Consider the following 9,949-nt stretch of genomic DNA (forward strand, 5'->3'; position numbering starts at 1 on the left):
TGCCATTGCCGACATCATTGGCGCCAAAAACTATTTCTTTTGACCCTGTTGACCTCGCTTCTAAAAATTTTGTTTTTAAACCATTCAAACATTTAAATCAACTGCAAACATTTTCAATAAAATCACCGAGCTATATATATACGATATATTAAGAAAGATCTATAGCAATATTGTGTTATACGGTTACCTTGGAACTATTTGCACCCAATTACTCTTCCGCCAGCGTGACCTAGCCACAATCATGGCGCGTACCCTAAGGCCTGTCTTCAGATTGCCGAATATCTCACGTCAAACATGAACGCCCTGATAGCTCAGCGGTTAGCGCGCTGCGCTTTAGATTGGGTGGTCACGGGTTCGAACCCCGGCGAATGTATTTTTTCGTTTTTTTAAAAGGTCTTCTTTCCATTTTTCATCCATGAACGTTTATCAGGCTCGGATTCGAATTAGATTCAAACCCTGGCGAATCTTATATCGTTTTTTTTAAAAGCTTTCTTTCTACTTTCATCCATGAACGTTTATCAGGCGCGTATCCAAGGGGGTGCACCAGAGGCACGCCCCCTAATTGATATAGAATCTTTGAAATTGACCATGAAAGTTTGGAACACACTTGTAGTGCAGCAATTTTGATGAGAAATGCAGTGCACGCTCCCTTTTCTTCCAGTTCCTGGATCCGCTCGCGCTCTTAGACCATCATCATTATTATCATTATCAATATTATCATAGAGCGCTAGCCCACCAAACTTAGAGGGCCGCTGTCCACACTTTCGTCTGCACTTTCGTCCACACTTTCGTCCACAGTTTACACCTACCCCATTTTGACCCACTTTTCCATTTCCAGGAACACGGCTGCAGACCAAATTTAAATAAAAAGAGCTATTTGCTCTCAGTTCACGTCTTACTTTCATGGTTGGTGTTTTTTAATTCTAGTTTGTTTTGGTAACTAAACTGAATTTTTGTCACTTGCATTGCTCTTCTTTTTAATTATTTGGGTAATTGTGTCTTACTAATACTACCAGCCCCAACAAAAAGTCCCAGGGAGCGAAACGACTTTGGGCGAAAAGGTCAGGGAGCGAAATGACCGGATAGCGTCTGCAATTCAAATTCTAATTCATGCATGACCTACTTTTCACTCTGGTATCTTTTGACACTTCATGACTTGTATTATTTGTTATGTCGATTTAACTTTTTGTCATAAATTGTGAGCTATCTGTCACCGTCAGTTATACAGTGTTGATTTCATAGAACATGAAGACGAAGTAGTTAGGTCAGAAGATACTGTTGTTCATAACGAATCAATCAAGCCTAGGCCTATCTCAGTATCTGTATAGGCTAGCCAACATGAAAACAGTCACAAGCCAGTGCCAGTGGGTGGTGTGGCAGTGCGAGGAAGAGACTGGACTATAGATTCATGCACTTGATGGGAACAACGTTTACAAAGATGTCGCATCACGTCACGTTGCAGTTATGTAAAACCGACAAGAGCTGCAATGCATCGTGACGTGACGACGGCCAACAAACGTTGTTCCCAATCAAGTGCATGAATCTATAGAGCCTAGGCTAGAGGGAGCAAGAAATCCAAAAAGGTCTGTTGCTGTTGTGTAGGCTAACTGTTAATTCTGTTACTCAGTCTGTTCGCAACTTTACCATATAACTTCTTATTTCAGAGTTAGATCATCCTGGCTTTGTGGCTAAGATCCTATACTCGAAGTGTCTTACTCAACCTCCCCCCGCTGGTTAACTTCACTCTTGGGGTGGCGGATGCAGAGATTCTAAGATGACAAAGGCAGAGAAGAGGTTAGACAAGCTGAAGAAAGTTGTGGATAAAAGAATTAGAGTCAGAAACAGGGAGACACGACACTCATCAGGTTCAGAAGAAGATGTTCTGTTGGAAAAAGAGAAGGGGCATGTTGTCGATCCAAAAAGTTTGTGGTTGATACCAAGTCAGAAGCTGCCAAGATTAAAACAATCAGAAGGAGAAGGTGCTTTCATGGCTTTAGTCTCAAAAGGCAATGTGAATGGCGTAGCAGCATTTTTCAGGGTAAGGGACAGTGTTGTCTTTCCCAGACGTCAAATTTGAAAATCCTTAGGGCAACCATTTTAGAGCCATTTGGCCTTGGAGATTGGAAAATTTGGATGAAGAGCTGAGAGGGCAAAAAGGCCATTTCAGAGGGCACCCACTGCCGTGGAAGCTGCACTGAACAATAGTAATTGATGAATTGATAGTAATTGTGTCAGTCTACACAACCAATAGTTATGGTCTATAAATACCAACTTTTGAAGTAAGGCTTCATAAGCCTTAATTGTTTGTTTATCCTCAGAGAATTCCAACCAATTCAGAAATGGTGTCTTAATAGATTTAAAAAATATCAACGCTTTTTTCAGGCACACCCTGGCTTCAACCTCAACTGTCGGAATTACCGAGGACACACACCCCTGTTCAAGGCAGTACAGAATGAAGATGAACACATGGTAAAATACCTTGTCTCCTTGCAAGGTATCCAACTTCGAGATGAGGTGTTACATGGTATTCAACAGGGCAATGTTGCTATTGTTGAATTGCTGCTCAGTAAACAGTTGTAAGTGGAGTAATTTTTATCACTTATCAAAGACTGACACGTGAAAATATATATGCCAGAATAATAAGCTTTCAATTCACTGAAGTACATGTATGTTATATCTTCTAAAACGTTCTTGTTGAAGGATCACATTATTGCATGCAACCATGTGAATTGAGAACAGTTTCCAGTAGTTGTGAACGACATGAGGCTGATCCAGTTGAAAAGTCCATAAACTTTTTTCCAGGTCTGTACATGTATCTGTGGCAGTTGATAGTATTGAGTTCACCGAAGACATCACACCTTTGATTCTTGCTGCCCACTGTGACAATTATGAAATGATAAGGCTTCTGCTTGAAAGAGGACACAGGATTAAGAAACCACATATGCCCACTTGTAAGTTTGAATAAAAATCTGAGTTTTCCTTGGGGCATAGGATGGTAGTTATACATAAAAATCTAGCTAGACTTTGCTCCGAGCCCGGAGCAGTGTTTAAAACGTCAGAATAAATAGGGTACTAGTATATTCCACTTCGTCAAATATAGTTTATATTTCACTTGCTCAAGAAAATTACAATGATAAAAGAATATTTGTGTGATCGCCTTGATTTTATCATCAGATAATGCAGCAGCAAGAATCAGTTTCAGTTTGATCTTCACCAGTTTGACACTTTATCAAACTTCTCACCAGGTTTCTGCAAGAAGCAGTGTCAGGGCAGAAAAAAGGGGGAGAGTTTGACCGAGTCTCGCTCACGGATCAGCATTTACAAGGCTCTGGCTGGACCCAGTTACTTGGCTCTCACAGCCTCTGACCCCATACTGACTGCGTTCCTACTCAGTGATGAACTGATACATTGTGCCAGTATAGAAAAAGAGTTTGTGGTAAGTGATGATTATTGGGTATATTCCATAAACTTCTTCTCAAAGTAAGGTAAGTGACATTGGGCATACATGGGAACATGGTGATCATAAGTACCAACTCAACATTAACGCCTGCTGAAATCAGTAAGTACCACTGACATTAGCTCCCACGTCTCCTTGAATATATAGACTCCAGACGAATGGAAATGCAATGATTGACACCTTCTCTTGTCTTAATAAGTTTGTGCTTTCTATTGGATTTGCAGAACGACTACCTGGAGTTGTCTGCCCAGTGTTCTAAGTTTGCCGTTGATCTCCTCCACCAGTGCAAGAAGACTGAAGAAGTGCAGACCCTGCTTGAATGCCGGGAGGGTAGCCATGCCCTTGGTGGGAGACAGATGAGATTTCCTAGGATTGGCCTAGCCCTTGATTTTGGACAGAAAGATGTAAGTAGTCCAGAAGGATGATCAATGTCTTTTTCATTTTTGTGTCAAATTCAAATTTAAAGATAATATTATTAATATTATGTTCTTTCTTGAAAACAATAACTCTTCAGTTCATTATGTTATTCATTTCAGTTTGTGGCACATTCAAATTGTCAACAGATTTTGCGGACAGCCTGGTTAGCAGAATGGGGAGACTGGAAAAGCCTGTCATCAGCTGGGAAACTCCTACGCGTGGTGCCGAGGATTGTACTGTTGCCTCTCATTGCCCTGGTCTACCTCTTCTTTCCCTACACGAAACTGGCCAAGTCTCTTGGGTCACCCATCAAAAAGTTCCTGACTGGGACAGCCTCGTATGTGGTATTCCTTATGATATTAGGTGCCCAGCATGAATTGTATCGGAGGGATCCACGGAGAGGTCCACCAATAACAGGTAACTGAGTTGATAACCCAGCGGTGTTGCACCAACACACTGTCCTTGTTTTGCTCTCCATCGTCATGTGTTTGGCATCTGATATGGTGGCACTGTATATTCCCAATACCTGCTGAAGATGGAAGCACCAGTAGGCTTACATAATGGCACATTACAGGTCACTACATGTATTAAATGAATAGGCTTCCAAAAAGAGAGCTGCTCATCACTGCACTGTTGAACTCGACCTACGCAGGTTGATGCTTCATTGGTATTTGGTTGAACCATTTTCTCATATAAGATCAAAAAAGTTACTTAAAAATGGAAATTGGACTTCAAGACTAAATCCAATCATTTTGTAACTGACATTTTGGTGATATTTTTGAAACAGGTTTAGAGGTTCCCATTGTCATCTATTTACTGGGCTTCCTATGGCTTGAGTTAAAACAAGCCTGGATTCTTGGTTGGCGGCGATATATCGGTCTTTGGTGGAACAGGTTTGTCTTGTTCTATGCTCGTTCACGCAAGTTTGATTTTTCATGCTTTTTGAATAACCCTCTTTTGGTTCGTGCAATCTTGCAGCCACCTGTTTTTTCCTGCTCTAATCATGGTTTGTTTCTGTTTCTCATACTGTTGAATGTGCAGAATTGAAAAAGTCTGTTTGGTAACCTCTGGCTTCGTGGCATAAAGCTCCTTAGTTGCGAAATGTTATTCCCATTCAGCCTTTAAATCGGCCATAGGAGGTGAGGACAAAGTCACAACCAGAAGGCTAGGGCACGCTGAGAATGAATTGTTTCATAGCAGATGTGAAAAGCATGGAAGAGACGCAATTGCAATTTTATTTTGCTGAGGACTTGCGATAGGGATGCAATGAAGTTGATCGTCATTTTTGAAGCTGCATATAACGTTATATGGCTTTTCTACCACAACTGCAACTCCCTGTTGACTGGTGGTGACCATAATAGGACTGACCCTCCCCCATCATGTATAACGCCATCGCGATGGTGGATTCTCTGCTTAAAAGTTTCAGAGAAGTAGTGTATTTATATGATTGTTGACAGTTTGTCCTTGTTTTCAGGTATGACTTGATCATGATTGGTAGCTTTACTGCCACATTTAGCTGCTGGTTATGGTCATACCTGACCATTGAGGAGGAGGACTATGACATGGAGAGAAAGTTCTGGAACCCATATGACCCAACTCTGATCGGCGAGGGCTTGATGGCATTTTCGACTGTATTGGCATTTGGAAGAATCCTGTATATCTTACAAGTCCATCACAATTTAGGACCTTTGCTGGTATTGTTCATGGGTTTATACCCGAGTTTATATCTTAATATCAAACAATACCGTAATTTTAATAAAATTGTAATTATAGATAATTATTTGGAACAATCCTGATTTTTGTGAGCTTCTTGAATTTCTGCCAAGTTCTTTTTACTTGTTGCCAAATAATCTAAGAGACAAACACATGACATTTCCCCCCCTCGCCCTGGACCAACCGTGTTCAGTTTTTGACTTCAGAATCAATTTGACATGCTCTCTAACATGGCTTCCTTTCAATAGGTCTCTATCAGTCGGATGTTCAAAGATGTCGCCATCTTCATGGCAATCTTCGCCATTGTCTTGGGTTCATTCACCATGGGAATGAGCTCCCTGTACGAGTATTACAATGGACAGCACAGAGTTGATGCTGTTGGGAGAAAGTATTATCAGATGGCCTCCTTTGTCAAGTAAGTGATGCGATTCTCAAAGAAATAGGGATTACATTGTCTGAGTGATCTTCTGTTGTGTAGAGCATAGTAGAAGACTGGTAGCGCATTGGTTAAATATGTCATCTATCTGATCTTGGTTTCACTCTAGATCCAATATATTGCACTTGGCAGAGTTTTAGTCGATCATGATATTGCCATTTTATTTGTGTTTTTCTTTGACTCCTCTATTACCTTGCCTCTTGTCTCGCCAAGACTGCAATTGACACAGTTATTAACTCATCCTAAATCCATACAGTAATTGTGTACATGCAGACACAACTTGACTGTATACCAGTGCATTGAGTGTTCTCCCACTTCCAGCATGCAAGCTACAGTGAAGACATTATTCTGGGGAATCTTTGCCATGTCCCCGTATGATGCTCCAGATGTTGTGATCGAGAACATTGGTGGCAACTCAACTCATCCTGTCTTCAACAAGCACAAGTTCACTGAGGGCATAGGCTATGCCTTGTTCAGTATCTACCACATTATTACGGTCATTGTACTACTGAACTTGTTGATTGCTATGATGTCGGACACTTACCAAAAAGTGCAGGTGAGGAAAATAAAGTCGGCAAAAAAGCAGTTGTTTTTCTCGGTTTAATGAAGTTCATTGGTCACAAGCAAAAGTTGGAAGTTATAGCTAGCTGAAAATACTTGGATAGAATGCTATGGTCTTCATCATGCTTAGTAAAATAAGTAAGTTCTAGTTCTATCAAATACCACATGAGGAACTAAAGTCAAATAATTTGTCACAACCAACTGTATTGGTCGCCCACACACACACCTGCAAACCAGTATAAAACCCCATAACATGAAACGGTTGGCATATAAGGAATTACCGTGGTATTAAACTTCAGTCTGGCATTTGAGAAAAGTTCCTCATCTCCAGCAAGTCAATGGGAAACGTTATTATCATTCAGGATAATGCTGATGTGGAGTGGAAGTTTGCACGAACCCGTGTTTGGCTCAGCTACTTTGAGGAGGGTGGAACACTGCCTCCACCATTCAATCTGATCCCTAGCCCAAAAGCTATTTTTGATGTGTTTCTCTGGATCTTCAATGTGGTGAGAGCAGACAAAAGTATCAGATGTTCATTCAGGGTGAGTAAACATTGACCCTGTCCGGTGACAAAAAGGTGACAACTTTCCTACGCAGAGTCAACAGCTAGATATTATCATTTTTGATAATAAATCCATGTATGGCGCAGCGAGTCACCTTTCGTCGAGGCCCTTATGAATATTTTTAGGTCAGCACAAACTGTCTTCTGTTGTTGGTGTGACATCATACAGGATGTTTTGCCATCATTGCCATCGTTTCACATTGTTGGTTGTTTTTCTGGTACAAAAAACTGACCTCTAAATGAGTTCTGAAAAGGTAGATTACAGACGCAGTTTCTTATTATAATGTCCTTGTCGTTTTAGCGCTGCTGTCACTATGAAGATGACTTTGATGAGGAGGAGTTCAATGCATCGTATCAGGTACAGTTGTTGGTGCTACGGTGAAGATTACTCAATGTCTTTTGTTGGTATCATCAGGATGGGTTTGCAAGTAGTAATGTCCAGGTATTGACCCTGTTTCAAGCTCCTCTTCCTGGGAGTATGTCAGGTCCAAGCTGCCACAAGGTGTGCAGGACGTACATTTAGATTTTGTCACCACTGACAACGAGAAACCCACTTATTCCTGGCTGAAAGAATTAAGCAAGGCGAGTCAAGTGTGTGTCTTGCTTGAGGTCTTTGAAGGATAATTTCAATCTTTTCTTTCAGAGTTTAATTACAAAACTGATCCAGCGTTACCTCAGATGTAAGGAAGAGGAGAAGAAGCACCGTGAAGTCACATTATCAGATCTAGAGGCGATCAGGATCGAGATCATGGCAATCAAGAAGATGACCATTGAGGTACAGGAGGCAGTGAATAAGACGGAGCAGACAAGGTCAACATCAAGGTCTCTCCGGCCTGATACTGCAAACAATGTGTTCTTGGTTGACCCTACTGGAGAATGATAAGCTTACTCTACTCGCGGATGATAAGTTGACCCTACTCGAGAGTGATTAGTTTACCCTACCAGAGAATGATCTGTACCCTACTGGAGAATGTCTAGTTTACCCTACTAGAGAATGATATGTACCCTACTGGAGAATGATCTGTACCCTACTGGAGAATAACTAGTTTACCCTACAAGAGAATGATCTGTACCCTACTCGAGAGTGATTAGTTGACCCTACTAGAAAATGATCTGTACCCTACTGGAGAATGACTAGTTTATCCTACTAGAGAATGATCTGTACCCTACTGGAGAATGACTAGTTTAGCCTACTAGAGAATGATCTGTACCCTACTGGAGAATGACTAGTTTACCCTACTAGAGAATGATATGTACCCTACTGGAGAATAACTAGTTTACCCTACTGGAGAATGATCTGTACCCTACTGGAGAATGACTAGTTTACCCTACTAGAGAATGATATGTACCCTACTGGAGAATGATCTGTACCCTACTGGAGAATAACTAGTTTACCCTACTAGAGAATGATCTGTACCCTACTGGAGAATGATCTGTACCCTACTCGAGAGTGACTAGTTTACCCTACTAGAGAATGATCTGTACCCTACTGGAGAATGATCTGTACCCTACTCGAGAGTGATTAGTTGACCCTACTAGAGAATGATCTCTACCCTACTGGAGAATGACTAGTTTACCCTACTAGAGAATGATCTGTACCCAACTGGAGAATGACTAGTTTACCCGACTGGATGGTCTACACATGTAATTGTGAGTGGCCCCCTTGGGTTTATTGTGTCAACATGAGATGACCTCTTCTTCTTTGGATGTGCCAAGTTTTGTTTTGTTACTGTTAACTGTACAGCTTTACATTGTAATGCACTTTCTAATAAAATTGATTAAGAATTAGGGAAGTGTGTCATAGTTGTGCATGCCTGAGGTTTTTCAACTACAGCATTTGTTCCACTGCTGTCCCAGACTAACAGAAATATACAGACACTGTCCTTCAGATGTCTCTGCAACATCATTTCATTACAACATGAGGGTTGTGCGTATTGAACTGCTGGCAGACCAGTACATGATATGGTATGGGCACAAGTGGGATTGAATTGCTGCTCCTCCTCGAGTATTTTATTTTGATGTCATTCTAGTAATATGTTTCCACAACCAGGAATGTGAGAGTCCCTGTACTGCCCAATACGATTGAATTGGACCATAGGGCAGATAGTATGTGCACCATACCAGGGTTGAACCACACTGTCCCTTCTTGAATAAGCAGAAAAGACCCAGCTCAAGCAAGTGGTCAAATACACTCGCAACGCGGGTGCGATATACATGTACTGTACATTAGTGGTACTAACATCTCGTCCGGATAGTCGGGACGGCTCCTAATCGATTTACATTGAGACAACTATCTGATATTTCCAGTCCGTTTGATGTCCAAGATTAAATAGTCGTCATCCTATGGCAGTAATATTCTCGAGAATGTGGGACTAAAACATGCAGTCTGTCATCTTGAACATAAGATGTCAGTATCGAGGATCAACCTAATCGAGGGTCGAATGCCAACAACAGCAGGCCTCGGCCAGGGGCATGTATCTAGGTTTTTGGTTGTAGTCGTCAAATGGTTGTAAAAGCCCAAGACAATCTTGACTGCGCTAGAGAGAAGACAGTCAGTCAGTCTGGCTGCCACATGGGCAAATAGCCACAGGAAGACACATCTTGGCTGCTGAGGGACAAAGTATAATCTGGAATGACGGAATGCAAGACAAATTTACCTGGCCATTGAGAAGACATTCACCAGGACGGCTGTCACAGGTACAGTGTTACAAACTAGCCTTTCTGAGGGTCACATCGACCTGGCCAAAACGAAGACAGTTCACCAGGGACAAAATTACCACCTGACCGATCGGAGGGCAAGACA

The 9,949-nt window shown here is 41.6% G+C and overlaps 1 protein-coding gene across 1 annotated transcript; it reads left to right on the top strand.

Annotated features, from left to right (window-relative positions):
• The first annotated feature begins 1,119 nt into the window (after window positions 1-1,119).
• LOC135483028 (short transient receptor potential channel 4-like) lies at window positions 1,120-8,928 on the top strand. Its single transcript, XM_064763527.1, has 14 exons — window positions 1,120-1,134; window positions 1,665-2,038; window positions 2,383-2,576; window positions 2,803-2,951; window positions 3,246-3,436; window positions 3,682-3,861; window positions 3,994-4,291; window positions 4,650-4,909; window positions 5,332-5,568; window positions 5,836-6,002; window positions 6,345-6,579; window positions 6,947-7,126; window positions 7,448-7,504; window positions 7,790-8,928. The coding sequence occupies exons 2-14, from the start codon at window positions 1,775-1,777 to the stop codon at window positions 8,024-8,026; spliced, it is 2,649 nt and encodes an 882-aa protein (XP_064619597.1). The 5' UTR covers window positions 1,120-1,134; window positions 1,665-1,774; the 3' UTR covers window positions 8,027-8,928.
• The last annotated feature ends 1,021 nt before the right edge of the window (window positions 8,929-9,949 follow it).

Source organism: Lineus longissimus, chromosome 2 (assembly GCF_910592395.1).
Source record: "Lineus longissimus chromosome 2, tnLinLong1.2, whole genome shotgun sequence".
Lineage (NCBI taxonomy): Eukaryota > Metazoa > Nemertea > Pilidiophora > Heteronemertea > Lineidae > Lineus > Lineus longissimus.

Bases quoted from the DNA above. Each gene is read 5' to 3' on its own strand.
- LOC135483028 (XM_064763527.1), top strand. From the start codon at position 1,775: ATGACAAAGGCAGAGAAGAGGTTAGACAAGCTGAAGAAAGTTGTGGAT. The intron at 3,862-3,993 runs GTAAGTAGTCCA...TATTCATTTCAG, and splicing joins TTGATTTTGGACAGAAAGAT to TTTGTGGCACATTCAAATTG. The intron at 4,910-5,331 runs GTGCAGAATTGA...GATTGTTGACAG, and splicing joins TGTTTCTCATACTGTTGAAT to TTTGTCCTTGTTTTCAGGTA.